The sequence below is a fragment of the Chiloscyllium punctatum genome, chromosome 15, assembly GCF_047496795.1.
Source record: "Chiloscyllium punctatum isolate Juve2018m chromosome 15, sChiPun1.3, whole genome shotgun sequence".
Classification (NCBI taxonomy): Eukaryota; Metazoa; Chordata; class Chondrichthyes; order Orectolobiformes; family Hemiscylliidae; genus Chiloscyllium; species Chiloscyllium punctatum.
In genome coordinates this window covers 67,849,135-67,865,538 of record NC_092753.1, presented here as the reverse complement: position 1 = coordinate 67,865,538, position 16,404 = coordinate 67,849,135, and the positions used below count along the sequence as shown (strand labels likewise).

The window sequence follows — 16,404 nt, the reverse complement described above, 5'->3', positions numbered from 1 at the left end:
CCTCATATGTCATTCTTTAAGCTATTAACTCAAAGTTCAAAATTGTTTTTAAAAGTTACAAGTCTGTACAGGGATTGTAACATCTTAGATAAAAACTTATGATTAGGGTTATGTCCTCCGTTGTACGTCAAAATAGAATGTTAGTTTGAAAGGAATTAACTATGATTTGAAAGATTTGCTGGAATCCTTTTCAGAATGGAAGAAATCATTTTATCACTATTATTTCAAAACTACCATAATATACACTTAAAGTACTGTCTTGATTTCTGCAAATATTTCTCCAGAACTGTTGATTAAAATTTTAGATTATAATTCTGATATTGTTTTAGCATTTTCGACTCCTATTTTAGTCTACTAAGAATGCTCACCATTCCTTACCATCCGGAAATGCAAAGATAACCCTTCTCTAATTTACTGCAAATGATCTTATTAAGGCCCATTGCCCATATCATTCACTGTCACCTCCAATAATAAATATGAGGAGCTCAAATAATACTTAAGCATTAAAATTGAGACAATCTAATCAGTTGCCTCTGTCACTTCCGTTTCTTTTCACTAATCCACCAAACCAAACTTCGTCTGAAGTCCTCAGTTGACTTTCTATAGTTTCTGTTCATGTGCCAACAGATTCAGGAATAGTTTCTTCCTCAATGTTATCAGACTTAATAGTGATCCTGTCATACTTTAGAGTTGATCTTTCTCTGCACCTTCTCTATAGCTGTAATGTATTCTGCATTCTGTTCTATTACCGTGATGTACTTATGTAAGGTAAGATTTGTCTGGTAAGCATACAAAACAATACTTTTCACTGTATCTCGGTACATGTGACAATAATAAATCAAATCAAAATACCTCTTCATATCCACTGTAAGCTTTTTTTAGCTATGACACTCAAATCCTACTTCCATGACTCTCTTCCCATTAAACTGATAGCCAACCAATTTCCTCTCCTATTCCCCTTGTTTGTCAATATTGTTAACAGTTCTAACCCTTCCAGCATTTTCCGTCTCCCCTTCAAACCTGTCATTATCATTCTTTTCAGACAGTAAGAAATAAGAGCAGAAGTTAGGCCATTCAGCTATTCTCGTGAACCTCCTCTGAACATGCTGCAGGGCCAGTATACCCTTCCTGAGATATGGGGCCCAAAACTGTGCACACTACTCCAATTGTGGTCTGACCAGCACCTTATAGAGCCTCAGAAGTACATCCCTGCTTTTATATTCAAGTCCTCTCAAAGTAAATGCCATCATTGCATTTGCCTTCCTAACAACTGACTCAACCTACAAGTTTACCTTGAGAGAATCCTGCACTAGAACTCCCAAGTCTCTTTACACTTCAGACTTCAGAATTTTCTCCCCATTTAGAAAATAGTCCATGCCTCTCTTCTTCCCACCAAAGTGCATTTTCCCACGATGTACTTCATCTGCCACTTCTTTGCCCACTCTCCTAACCTGTCTAAATCCTTCTGCTGCATCCTCAATGCTACCTGTTCCTCTCCCTATCTTTGTAACATCTACAAACTTAGCCAGAACTTAGCAGTTCCTTCATCTAGATCGTTAATGTATATAGTGAAAAATTGTCCCAACACTGAGCTTTGTGGAACACCACTTGTCACCAGCTGTCATCCTGAGAAAGACTTTTTTATCCCCATTCTCTGCTTTCTGCCAGACATCCAGACTTCTGTCCATGCTTGTGCCTTGTCTCTAACACCATGTGCCCTTATCTTACTCAGTAGTCTTCTGTGCGGCACCTTATTTTTCTTCAAAAAAAAACATTAACGTCATAGTTCTTGTAAACCTCCAAACTCCCCCTCTAATTGTTCTTTCTTCTCCAAGGTCCTTAGAAAGTATTGTCCTCACCCAAACCTGTGGCCATTTTTCCCATAACTCCATGTTGAATCATGTTTCTGCCCATATAACAGTACCTGTCGTGAGGATCGGCCACAGAAAACTTAAGTGCAGGTTCATGATCATTTTTACGCGTGAACATAGGGAGTGTCTGAGGCTAAAACAGAACAAACGATTATAGAAAAAGTTTTTTTTTATACACAGATACCGTTCATTATTCAACTTCCAATCTTGTCAGTATGTAATTATAAGCAGATGTCTGCAGAGACCATTTTATTTTGCCCTAGTCTGGCTTCATCTCTGGTACTCTTTGATATAACATGACTGTGACTAAGGTAATCAATTCCTCCTTCTTAACCAGCTGAAACCTTCATTACATTCAACCATTTCAATATACTCCTAGCTGGTCTCACTTCCCTCCGAAAAATTGACATCACCCAGTACCAGGTCCCATTCACCTATCGCTTGCTGACTTACATTGGTTTTTTTGTCAAGCATCATCTTGATTTTCAAGTTTTGATTCTCATTTCAAATCCTTTCATGGCTTCATCCCTCCTTGCCTCTGTAACTTCCTCAAGCCCCTACAACTGCCACTAAGACTTCTCTTAAGATACTAAGATACCTCTTCTGGAATACTGTGCCCAGTTCTGGTCACCCTGTTATAGAAAAGATATTATTAAGCTGGAGAGGGTTCAAAAGAGATTTACCAGGATGTTGCCAGGAATGAAGGGTTTGAGTTATAAAGAGAGGCTAGATAGGCTGGGACTTTTCTCTCTGGAGTGCAAGATGTTAAGGGGTGACCTTAAGAAGTTTATAAAATCATGAGGGGTTTAGATCAAGTAAATGGCAGGTGTCTTTTCCCTAGGTTGGAGGATTTCTAGACTGGAGATTATATTTTTAGGTGTCAGAAGAAAGATTTTGAAAAGCCATCAGGTACAATTTTTTTACACAGGGAGTGGTTTGTGTGTACAATGAAATCCCAAAGGAAGTGGTGGATGCCGGTAAAGTTACAATGTTTAAAAGAAATTTAGATAAGTACAGGAATAAGAAATGTTTGAAGATCTATGGGCCAAGCGTAGACTACTTTGGGATTAAGTAGGCTTGAACTAAAGGGTTTCCATGCTGTATGACTCTGTTCCTCGAACTCTGGTGTCTTGATCATCTTCAGTTTTGATCACTCCATCATAGGGTGGCTGTACCTACATTGGCCTGGGGCCTAAGATCTGGAATTCCCTTCTTAAACGCCTTTGCCTTTATATTTCACATTTCACATTTTAGACAACCTTTAAAACATGCCTCTATGTTAAAACCTTTCACCTTCTGATCTGCTATCTATATTTGCAACTCAATGTTACTTTTTGTTCCTGAGAGCACCTTGAAGTATTTTATTATGTTAAATGTATTATGCAAATATAAGTTGTTGGTGTTGTCAATTTCCTTTGTATATCGATTTCATTTCTTTAATCACGAATACTTGTCGAACATCACAGTTTAGCAATGTTGTTTACTTGTGGAATCACCACAAGACCTTGAGAAAAATGAGTGATTGATGTTGATATATATTCACATAATAAGCTAGGTTAAAATTAAAAAGATGGTCATAGTTACATAGGTCATTTTAATTCCCAGGAAACAGGTATATTTGAGTTCAGTGTGAGAATTCTAAATTGTCGAAATTTGAAATCCAAATCCAGTGCATCTCACAGGAATCTTGCCAGTTGAAAGGTGACAAGAATTTGTGGATTAAATCACTAACTACCTTTCTGTTACTGTGTATGGGTGAAAAGAACATGAGTATCCATCAAGCTATTTTGTTAACATTTCCAGCAGTCAGACTCTCTCCTGACACCCATTTCTTCCCCAACCTATAGTTTTCTCAACGAGCCCTCCCATCTCCTCCCCACCTTTCCCAATCATTCACTGCTTTTCTTTTCTGACTGCTGATCATTAAGAACTTTTCTTTTAAAAGGCCATATTGACAAAAGCCTTTTACAGTCATAGAAATGCTTTCTGGAATATTTTAATATTTATCGGGGTAACTAGTATCCCTGTTGATTCCCTGGCTGTGATTTTTAATGATGTTCTTTACTAAAAACTATTTGGAACTAAAGGAATGGTTATGTTTCTGTTACAGAGTCTTTTGCTAGAAATGCGCAGGGATTTCTTACTCAGGAACCTAGAGGATGCCTTGCTGGAGGCAGAACACCAGCTGAGAATGCTTGCAGATGAGATGAGGAGGTATAATTGTTTTGACTTTAATTAATTCATTGTAATCTGACTGCTGTTAAAAGGCATTTGGATGGGTATGTGATTGGGAAGGGTTTAGAGAGATATCGGCCAGGTGCTGGCAAATGGGACTGGGATTAATTTAGGGTATCTGGTCGACATGGACGAGTTGGTCTGAAGGGTCTGTTTCCATGCTGTACATCTATATGTCTTTATTTAACTCAAAATTATAGACTTATTATTGCAAATAACACGATTAATCTATTTCTCATAAATTCCATCGGCTGTGCTGGCATCAAGCTAACAAATAAAAGTTTAAACTGAACTCCCAAAATTTCTGACAAGCATACTTTTAAATTTGGCTGCTCAAAAGTATAATTTCTTTTGTAGTTCCATTGTAGGCTTTAGCTGTATGTGGAACATGTTTTCCTAGTGCAATCCAAGGTAACCTTGGATTTGGTAGTTTTGCAAAGGAAGACTCAAATAGGACTTAAAACATAATTTGTTTAAAAAAGATCTGAGGTGTGTTTTAGCCATAGGACACCTTTTTTCCTGTCTTTACCAAACTGCCTTTCATAACACTTCTGGCATGTTATCTTTAAGAGCATAAGAACTAAGGTCAGGTGTCGGCCACTGTCCCCTCAAACCTGCTTTGCCATTTTATACATTAATGGCTCATTTTCAACCATAACTTTCACCTTCTCATCAACTTACTTTTGCATTCAAATATCTAGTTATCTTAGCCTTGAGTAGAATCAATGACTGAGCAAAGTCCCTTTGTCTGCCCTTTCTAAATGTCAAATATCTTTGAATGTTCAGTTCCAAGTCCTGGTCACCATGCAGCCATACTTCTGCAATGGGAATGAGATTATACCCATGTATCTCTATCTGTGCCATTAGATCTTCTAATTTGTTGCAAGTGCTGCATACATTCAGGTAGAGTGCCCTTGATTTTGACTTTTAGACTTTATTCCAGATTTGGTGTTTGTCTTTGCTTCTTCTGACTTATATCCTCTTGAGCATCTTCTTGACTTGTTGTTCCCATCTCCTGAAAAACTAGTTAAACTACAGCACTAGCAAATATTGCTGCAGACGTATCAGCCTCAGGCCTATTAAGATGTCACCGTCCAGCTTGCACAGTTCCCACCTTCCCCAGAACTAGTCCCAATTCCTCAGAAATATAATGCCCTCCCTTCTGCACCAGTTCTCCCGTCACCTCCTGTTTTGACATTGATTCCCATATTGGATAGGTGTTGCTTTTTAATTTCCTTCCCTCCTTCGTAAAATTTATTTTCAGGTCCCTTATCCCTCATCGAACTTACATTGTTGGTACCAATGTGGACCATGGCTTCTACATGATTTTCCTCCCCCAAGAAGGATGTCCTGCAGCTGCTCTGTAACATCCTTGATTCTGGTACAGAAAGGCAACATACCATCCTGGAATCACTTTTACTATGACAGAAATGCTTGTCTCATCCCCTGACTATGGAATTCTGTATAACTTTGCTTTTACGTTCTTCTTGCTCCTTCTACCTCCCCTCTGTAGCTGAGTGATTCGTGGTACTATGGGCTTGGTTCTGGGCATTTAAAAAATTAAGTACAGTACATGAAGACATGTTTACTTCATAGACATGCCTACTTCATTGCAGACAGTTCGCTGACCCATCACAGGTTCGGGCTGCTATAAACAAGTGGGAAAATGTTGCTGCTGATCTCAGAAACAAAATTGAATACACAAAGGTATGGGAAGTATTGATAATCATTTTCTTTGCTTTTATGATAATTGAATATTTTAAAGGTTAAAGCAAATTAATAACTGTATCATTAGTAGACTGTATAATGTCATCCTTATTTTAATATCTTATTCCTTTTATGAAAAATCTCATGTTGTTGTGGCATCCTTGTGACAATTTAAGCAAAAACTCGGTCAAATACAGACTCAAATTTCTTTCCCAAATATAATACTCTTACACAACGGTTTTGAAACTCAATGGTATGCCCAGTTTGTAAATTTGCAGCAATCCTTCTCACTACTAACTGCCCCTCTCCATTTGGCATCATCAGCAAACTTAGAGCTTTGAGCCTTTGATACCAAAGTTTCCATTGGTAATATAAATTGTGAATGACTGTAGTTCCAGATATGACCTTTGCGGGATTCCATTGTCCATTTTCTGGCACTCTGAATAGCTTCCTACTGTCTACCATTTGTCTTGAATCAGCTAAGTATTTGTTTACATTTGAATGCCTTGATTGCCAATTAAATTCACTCCATACCAAAGTTGTATGGCACTGCTTTCAAAATATTTCAGCTGAGCCTTTGAGGAGCATAATCTTGATTCTTTCACTCCACATAACCTCTCCTATTTCCACACCATAGATAGGGAAAATTGGACATCAACAAAACCATATTATGAGGCAACAAGGATATAGCCGGAGACTAATTGAAAGAGCTCACAAAAAGGACAAGGGATGAATAGCTTTCTTCTGTGTCCTGCGATGCTAGGAACCTGCTGTTAAGATTTTTGTCAAAACTAAGTTTAGCTTAATTTGATGACCTCAAATCAAAATAGTCCCTTGCTGTTATGCATTTATGTAAGTTACCAAACAATTTTCCAATACTGTCACATTGTGAGCTCCTACTACTTTGGTGTTTTTTTTCTCATTTGATATTAATGTACATAACAAATAACTTGCATCCAAGACCATTTAGTAAGCCTTTTCAAGCAAATAACAAAGGGACAAGAATGTATTTCTGATGTAATTAAAATGTGAATATAAGCAACCATTGCAGATACATCAGACCATTAGGAAAACAAATGCAGTTTAAATCAGCACAAGACAAAAGGCATATGTTAGCACCAAAAGATTTTTCAAAATAACTAATGCACTTATGAACGCAAAGAAAAACAATTATCCAAAACGCACCTTTCACAGACTGGTGGACTCAAAGAAAATGTGTTTCCATCCTATAAACACATAGCTGAAAGATTTTAATCAGGCAATCACTACCCTTTTCACTGCATCTCATATTTAAATTTAACAGTATAATTATGTTTTTTAAAAAAGAATCCACTACATTATACTCATTCCTAAACATATGCAGCTGATAGCTAAAGATTCCACATTCATTTGAAAGGAATTCATTACCTCTGTTGTGGTCGTCGTGGCTTCTGTTTACCTCAGTAGACATTTATTCACTGTTCACTTTCTTTTGCTGCCTCCATCTTCTCTCACGTTTATTTTGCAGCCTCCATCCCTCTCTCACCACTCTTTTGCAACCTCCCACCGACTCAAGCTTCCCTCTTCCACCTTCAGCCTCCATTTCTCTCTCTCCACACTCCTCTACCCTTGCCCTCTTTCTCTCCCTCTGGCTTTCACCCCTCTAACCTTTACAGCCTCACTCTCTCCCTGCCTTTGCGGACTTCCTTTCTCTTTCAGTTCAACCTTCTCTCCCTCTTTGCTACCCTAATACATGCAACCTCTTCGTCTAGCTATCATTTGCACTCCCCGCTACATTATCTCCCATTATCTCGTTCTCCTTCCCACCCCTTTTTTGTTTCCTTACCCCCAACCCTGCAGCTTCCTCTCTCTGTTTTCCTGACCCCTATCCCTAGTCCTGCAGCTGCCCGCTCTCACTCCCACCCCTTTCTCTTCCTCCTTCATTCCTGCACTACCCTCTCCCCACATCTTTGCAGATTGTCATGTCGCTTCCTTTCAACTCCACAGCCACCCCAACCCTTGCAAACTACGTACCTCTACCACGCGCCCCCGCCACAAGCTCTGCAGCCTACCTGCCTCTTTCTATTACCCTGTAGCCCCTGATACCAATAGCTTTCTCTACCTCCGTAATCTCCCTTCTCTCTTTTCTCCACCAATTTCTGCAGTTATCATCTCTCCCACCCCCATACCCAAGGCACTATACATTAGGCTACTTAATAAGGAAGAATAAATGGTTTTGCAGATAGTATATTAACATGAATAGAGAATTGGCTAACTAATAGAAGACAGAGAGTTGGAATAAGTGGAGCTTTTTCAGAACGCTGACCTGCGACAAGTGGTGGACCACAGGGATCAGTGCTGGGGCCAGATATATGTTAAAGATTTGATGATGAGAAATGTGAACGTACTACAGCCAATTTATGAATGACACGACAAGGTTATAGACACATTAAGTGAATAGGCAGAAATTTAGCAGATGGAATAGGGGCGGCACGGTGGCTCAGTGGTTAGCACTGCTGCCTCACAGCACCAGGCTCCTAGGTTCGATTCCAGCCTCAGGCGACTGTTTGTGTGGAGTTTGCACATTCTCCCCGTGTCTGCCTGGGTCTCGTCCGGGTACTCCAGTTTCCTCCCACAGTCCAAAGATGTGCAGATCAGGTGAATTGGCCATGCTAAATTACCCATAATGGTTGGTGCATTAGTCCCATAGTGGTTGGTGCATTAGTCAGAGGGAAATAGGTCTGGGGTTACTCTTCAGAGGGTCACTGTGGACTGGTTGGGCCGATGGGCCTGCTTCCACACTGTAGGGAATCTAAACGTGGGGAAATGTGATTTTATGCACTATTGCAGGAAGAATAAAGGAACTAAATAGTATTTAAATGGAGAAAGACTGTAAAAAGAAATAGATCAGAGGGATTTGGGAGTCCTCATCCATAAAGCACAAAATGCTAGCATCCAAGGAGGAGCTGGAGAAATAAAGAAGGCAAATGGAATTTTAGTCTTTTTTTTAAAGGGAATGGTGTATAAATGTAGGGAAGTCTTGTTCTAACTGTACAAGGCACTAAGCAGACCATAGATGAATACTGTGAACAAATTTGAGCTCTTTTTGAGAAGATTTGTAGCTCAGGTTGAGGTTCTGGATGTAAGTTTGCTTGCTGGTGATAGTGGGTCATTTTGTTTTGTGGCTAATTGATGTTCATTTATCCTGGTAGCTAGTTTTCTGTCTGTTTGTCCAATATAGTGTTTGTTACAATCCTTGCATGGTAATTTGTAAATGATATTTGTTTCACTTGTTGTCTGTTTAGCACCTCTAAAGTTCATTAGCTGCTGTTTTAGTGTGTTGGTGGGTGTGTGGGCTACCATGATGCCAAGTGGTCTGAGCAGTCTGGCAGTCATTTTTGAGATGTCTTTGATGTAGGGAAGAGTGGCTAGGGTTTCTGGCTGTGTTTTGTCTGCTTGTTTGGGTTTGTTGCTGAGAAATCCGTAGACTGTATTCATTGGGTACCCATTCTTTTTGAATATGCTGTATAGGTGATTTTCCTCTGCTCTGTGTAGTTGCTCTGTGCTGCAGTGTGTGGTGGCTCATCAAAGTAATGTTCTGATGCAGCTTCGTTTGTGGTGGCTGGGATGATCGCTTCTGTAGTTCAGTATTTGGTCCGTAGTTGTTGTTTTCCTGCAGACACTGGTTTGAACTTCCCTATTCGCTATTTGCTCTACAGTGACATCTAGGAATGGCAGTTTGCGTTGTTGGAAATGACTGCAAGACTACGCAGAAGTCTTGACATCATAGTAGCTCACAAACCCACTAACACACTAAAACAGCAGCTAATGAACTCGAAAGACCCTATACAGACAACAAGCAAAACTAATGTAATTTACAAAATACCATGCAAGGACTGTAACAAACACTACATTGGACAAACAGGCAGAAAATGAGCCACCAGGATACATGAACATCAACTTGCCGCAGAAAGACATGATCCACTCTCACTAGTATCCTTACATACAGATGAGGAAGGACACCACTTCGACTGGGACAACACATCCAGCCTAGGACAAGCCAAACAGAGACACGCATGAGAATTTCTAGAAGCATGACATTTCAACCAGAACTCTATCAACAAACACCTCAACTTGGACGCCATTTACCAGCCTCTGAGAAAAAGAGCAGGAAATGACATCACCGACCCAAGGAAACCTAAACACATAAATAGAAAGCAGGTCATAACACCAGTGCTTCACCGGAGGCTAACTGATGATGTTACCTAGTATGGCGACGAAATGTATGAATACGAACCTTGTCGCTCAGCGAGCAAACTTACATCCTATTTTGAGCCCCTCATCGAAGGAAAAATATACTGGCATTGGAAACAGTGCAGAGAAGATTCATGAGGCTGATACTAGGTATAGAGAGACTGTCTTGAGGAAACCTTGAGAAGATTGGGTCTGTACTCATTGGATTATAGAAGAACAAGAGGTGATCTTATTGAAACATACAAGGTTCTTAGATGACGTGACAGGGTAGAAAGTTGTTACTCATTGTGACAGAGTCTAGGATGAGAGTGCATAATCTTAAAGTAAAGGGCAATAAGCATATCCAAGGCGGAGATAGAGATTTTTAATCAGTAAGGGAACAAAAGGTTATGGGAAAATGGCAGAAAATTTAGAAGGATGATGGGTATCTCATTGAAACGTAATACTAAGAGGCCTAGATAGAATGGAAGTGGAGGAGATGTTTCCACTAGTAGAAGTGACTAGGACTTAAAGGCACAGACTTAGAGTGAAGGGATTACCCTTTCGAACTGAGATGAGGAAGAACTTCTTCAGCTAGAGTGGTGAATCCGTGGAACTTATTGCTGCAGAAGTCACTGAGTGTATTTAAGACCAAGATACAATAGTTCTTGATTAATAAAGAGATCAAGGGTTACAAGGCGAAGGCAGAAGAATGGGGTTGAAAAACATATCAATCATGATTGAATGGCAGAACAGACTTGAAAAGTCAAAAGGCCTCATTCTGCTCCTATATCTTAACATTCTTTTAGTCTATCCCTCTCTCTCTTCCCTCATCGCTGCAGCCATCCTCTCTTTCTTGCCCATCTATCTCAAACTCCTGCTCTGATATTCTAACCCTTCACATCTTCCTCTCCCTCTCTCCCATGCCTGACCCTTGCTACCTCTGTCTCTCTTTCCCTCACTCCATCTCCACCCATCATTCTCCCCACACCCCAAACCAGTGTATCCATCCCTCTCTGTTTCCCTGCCAAGTTCACCAACCTGCACTTCTCTAATGCCACTTCTCCGGACCACACACTTGCCCCTCTCAGAACATTGTGATCCTTCACCACACTTTGTACTTTCTCACTGCTTCTCCAATGACAGGCTGGTTCTACCAACAGCAAGTACAGGAAAGAACCATCCAATGATTGGAGAAGCAGCTCTTCAGAGATACTGGATTAGTGGTGCTGGAAGAGCACAGCAGTTCAGGCAGCATCCAAGGAGCAGCGAAATCAACGTTTCGGGCAAAAGCACAGTGCTTTTCCAGCACCATTAATCCAGAATCTGGTTTCCAGCATCTGCAGTCATTGTTTTTACCTCTTCAGAGATACTGTCCATTCCTCTCACAGCACCTCCATGATTGAATTTTCCTTTGAGGGTGAAGTTAACCTCTGCTCATGTATGTAATTCGTTCTGCTAAGAAGCCCAGGCCCTGGTAATTAGCAACATTTTGGAACAACGTAGTTGCGTTAGATGGAGTGCAGTGAAGGTTCATTACATTGATTTGTTAGAATAAGAATGTTGTCCTTTGACAAGAGACTTTACAGCATGGGCTTACAGTCTCTCAGTTTTCAAACAATGAAATATGATCTTGTATAAAATGTTTGGAAGGCTTTACGCAGTAAATGTTGAGGGGCTGGTTGTCCTGGCTGCAGATTGTAACCCCATGAGCAATTAAATCAGATTAAGGACATGGCCATTTCACATTGTTGAGGATAAATGTCTTCATTTAAAAGGTTGTGAATATTTGGAATTCTTTACCTCACAGAGCTGTGGGTACTCAGTCGTTGAATGAATTCATGTCTGAGATTTATTGATGTTTTTGGATACTGCAGGAATCGAGGATATGGGGATAGGATGGAAACGTGGAGTTGTATGGGATGATCCATGATCTTATTGAATGGCAAAGCAAACCAGGGGCCATAAGGCCTTCTATTTTTTACAATTTTATCCTATCTATTTCTACTTAATGGAGCTTGTCTATTTCCCTTCCTGTCTCAGGGTCAATAGAATTGATTCTGTTATTGCTCTCACTATCACCAGCTGGAATCGGTTAGTTAATTCAATACATAGTAAGATCAGATCTGAAACCTTCCTAAGACTTTAAGGGTAAGACTGGCACACTGAACAGTGCATGTACTCACTTATGATGATCCATGACGTGAAATAAAGGAACAAGTGATTAATAATTGGATTTTCTTTTTGTTCACCATTTAGATAAACTTCAATAGCCACATCTATCTGATCAAAAATGGAGCCAAACTGAGTAATCTGCCTACACTCAGCAATCCTGAACCACCGACCTCACTTGCTTTGCATGTTCTGGTAAGCAGGGGCAGGGTCAGCAATCACAGGTTTTAGTACTGCTCTATGCCTAGACTCCCTGACCATTCAGCTGAGTACAGTGCGTCTTCCTTGATCCAAGCACAGCAGCCCCACCCCTGACTCAAGCACACCCCCTGAAGTCCCACACCACACCCCTATTGGGTGCTGATGAACTCTCTGTCCTTGACCCTGCTGGTAAGTAGATTGTTTTCTCTGTGCTGAAGAATCTGGATATTTGGATACTTAATGTTATATTGTAGACAATCTGTACAGATATATCAAGAGCAAACAATACTGTTGGGAACATAGGAACAGGATGAGATAGAAAGAAATATTGTAATTTCTATTTAGCACTTAAACAGAAGGAAACAAATGTAATCATATATTTTTAACATTTGTGTTACTGGAGTATGGGTTCAAGTTAAATCCATCCAAAGTTTGTCTTCAACCTACATAACAAAATATCTGCATCCAGATTTTTTCCCTCATTGTATTTGCCTAAAGTCTGTTTAAAAGGAATGCATGGGAATGTACAGGAACTATTCTGCGATGTTCATTTTAATTGTAGCCACATCTTTTAGCAAAGTTAAATTTTTTTGACATTCAAATTAAAGATTTCTATGCATTTTTTTTTCAATTCAGAACCTCACAGTTGTGTATTAATTCTTAATGGTTTTGGTTTGATGGGTTATATTTGTGTTTAAGGTAGATACTAACTTTGATTGATTAAAGGGGAACTAAAGGAAATATATTGACGACATTTCAAACTATTGCAGTTTTTGAAAATGTGTCACTATATTTGGAGAGCTCAACTATCACAATGAAAGAAGGAAATGCCACTGAGTTCAGAGAGAATCCTAAAACCGTGTAATCAGAATTCTTCCAGAGTTTACTTTCGGCTTTTCCTACTTTACTTTCACTCGCTTTTCCTAAAAGTGGTGGTTTATGCTGACGTTGGTGTTTGGATGGCTGACAATTTTTGGATAACAGGGACAACTGGTAGCTTCCCATTTCAATATTCTCAGGCTTTTAAAACTTCAGTGATGCAGCATTTTCTCTATCGTACACATAGATGTGCACAGTTGAGGCCCATTATAGTGCCCAACAATCGATTCCAGTACAAGTGAGGCATCACAAGCATGTGAACTGGGAACCATTCAATCACTCAAGTCTGCTCCTCAATTCAGTAAGATCATTGGCTGATCTGTTTGTATTCCGAATGCCACATTCCCATTTGCTCCCGATAACCTTTGATTGACCTGCCTAAAAAGACTCTATGTACCTCCGTCTTAAAATTATCTTCTGATGCAGAGTTACATAACCCAGGTTCATAGCTCCTTGAAAGTGGAGTCGCAAGTAGATAGGATAGTGAAGAAGGCGTTTGGTATGCTTTCCTTTATTGGTCAGAGTATTGAGCATAGGAGTTGGGAGGTCATGTGGCGGCTGTACAGGACATTGGTTAGGCCTCTGTTGGAATATTGCGTGCAATTCTGGTCTCCTTCCTATCGGAAGTATGTTGTGAAATTTGAAAGGGTTCAGAAAAGATTTACAAGGATGTTGCCAGAGTTGGAGGATTTGAGTTATACGGAGAGGCTAGACAGGCTGGGGCTGTCTTCCCTGGAGCGTCGGAGGCTGAGGGGTGACCTTAGAGGTTTACAAAATCATGAGGGGCATGGATAGGGTAAATAGACAAAGTCTCTTCACTGGGGTCGGGGAGTCCAGAACTAGAGGGCATAGGTTTAGGGTGAGAGGGGAAAGATATAAAAGAGACCGAAGGGGCAACCTTTTCACTCAGAGGGTGGTACATGTATAGAATGAGCTGCCAGAGGAAGTGGTGGAGGCTGTTACAGTTGCAACATTTAAGAGGCATTTGGATGGGTTTTTAAATAGGAAAGGTTTGGAGGCATGTGGGGCTAGATTGCGTTGGGATATGTGGTCAGCATGGATAGGTTGGACCGAAGAGTCTGTTTCCATGCTGTACATCTTTATGACTCTATGACTCTAAATAACTTGTCTTCATCTCGGACCTGAAGCAGCTATGACTAATTTTAAAATGTTGCCCACAAAGTCGAAAAGGGTGGCACTGGAAAACACAGCAGGTCAGGCAGCATCCAAGGAGCTGAAGAGTCAACATTTTGGACATTAACTCACAAAGTCAGTTCCTTTCCATATCAAACTTGTCAAGATCAGTCAAGATCTTATAAGCTTCACTCATCCTAAGTATCAGTTAAGTAAACCTCCTGTAAACTTCCTCAATGCATTTACATTTTTCCTTAAATAAGGAGGCCAAACTACACACAATGTCTAAGATGTGGTCTCAAAAATGCACTGTAATACCAAAGTTTAACACACTTACTTTCATGCTCAGTTCCCCTTGTAATAAAACATAGCATCTTGTTAGCTTTCTTGATTATGTGCTGTTGTTGCAACCCAACTTCTTGTGACTCGTGCACCAGAATACCTAAATCTGTCTACACTTCAGAATCCTGCTGTTCTTCCCAATTTAACGATATTCTGCTTCATCATTTTTCTGTTAAAGTGCGCAGCTTCACTTTTTCCCATACTATATTCATCCCCCAGTTTTTTTTTAACCCACTTATACAACTGAGCTATGTCCATCTTAAGTCTTTTTCACAACATACTTTCTTACCTATGTTGGTGCTGTCCACAAATTTAGCTACCATGCCTTTGTTCCTGCTATCAAATTCATTGATATAAATTGTAAAATGTTGAGACCCCAGCACAGACCTCTATGGGTCTCTACTTGCCACAGCGTGACAATTAGATAAATACCCATCTGTGCATACTCTTTGTTTTCTGCCAGCCAGCCAATCTTCTATCAATGTTAATATTACGCCATATACCACAAGCTTTTGTTTTCCACATTAACCTTTGATGGAGCACCTTATCAAATGCCTTATGGAAAACAAAATGCAGTAAATCTATAGTCTCCACTTTACACACAGTATGCGTAATCCCTTCAAAAACTCCAGTAAATTGGTCAAACATGATTTCCCTTTCAGAAAATTATGCTGACTCTTCCTGATAATGTTGCGTTTTTCTAAGTGTTCATTTACAATTTCTTTATTGATCGATTCCAACATCTTACCTACGACAGGCGTCAAACCAGCTGGCCCAAAGCTTTCTGCTACCCTCCTATTTTGATGACCAGAGTTATATTTACCACTTTCAAATCCAATTGATCCTTTCCTGAATCTAGAGAATTTTGGAAAAATAACACAACCATATCTACTATATAATTAGTGATCTCCTATTAGACCCAAGGATGAAGTCCATCTGCACCAGGGACTTTATCAGCCCCTAGCTTTTTCAGCTTGCTTGGTACCCATTTCCCTCGTGGTTGTAATTTCATTAAGTTCATTTCTGTGTCAAATCTTCTGATTTACATTAGTTGTAGAGTTGTATTGCACAGAAACAGAACCTTCAGTCCAACTCATTCATGCCGACCAGTGATCTTAAATTAATCTAGTCTCATTTGCCAGCATTTGCCCCATATCTCTCTAAACCCTTTGTATTCATGGACCCATCCAGAGTCTTTTAAATGTTGTAATTGTACCACCCTCCACCACTTCCTCCAGCAGCTCATTTTGCACACACACCACCTTCTGTGTGGAAAAGCTGCCCCAAAGGTCCTATTTAAATTTTTTCCCTCTCACCTTAAACTATGCCTCTAGTTTTGGACTCCCCTACCTTGGGAAAAAGGTCTTGGCTATTCACCCTATCTACGCCCCTCATGATTTTATTAACCTCTATAACGTCACCCCTCATCCTCCGATGCTCCAGTAAAGTAGCCCCAGCCTATTCAGCTTCTCCCTATAGCTCAAATACTCCAATCCTTGCAACATACTTTTATCTTTTCCATAAGTTTACCCTTTCAATTTTACCAACATGACATCCCAACTCATATACTCAATGCACTGACCCATACAGGCAAGCATACCAAACACTTTTTTCACTACTCTCTACCTGCGATTCCATCTTCAAGGAACTT

The 16,404-nt window shown here is 40.0% G+C and overlaps 1 protein-coding gene across 2 annotated transcripts in view; it reads left to right on the top strand.

Annotated features, from left to right (window-relative positions):
* Positions 1-16,404, top strand: part of LOC140486357 (E3 ubiquitin-protein ligase DZIP3-like) — a 135,906-nt gene that overhangs the window by 103,477 nt on the left and 16,025 nt on the right. For both annotated transcript variants that reach the window (XM_072585389.1, XM_072585388.1), the window contains exons 19-21: positions 3,982-4,085; positions 5,723-5,813; positions 12,285-12,392. In XM_072585389.1, coding sequence (XP_072441490.1) covers positions 3,982-4,085; positions 5,723-5,813; positions 12,285-12,392 — 303 coding nt within the window. The remainder of the gene's footprint in view (positions 1-3,981; positions 4,086-5,722; positions 5,814-12,284; positions 12,393-16,404) is intronic.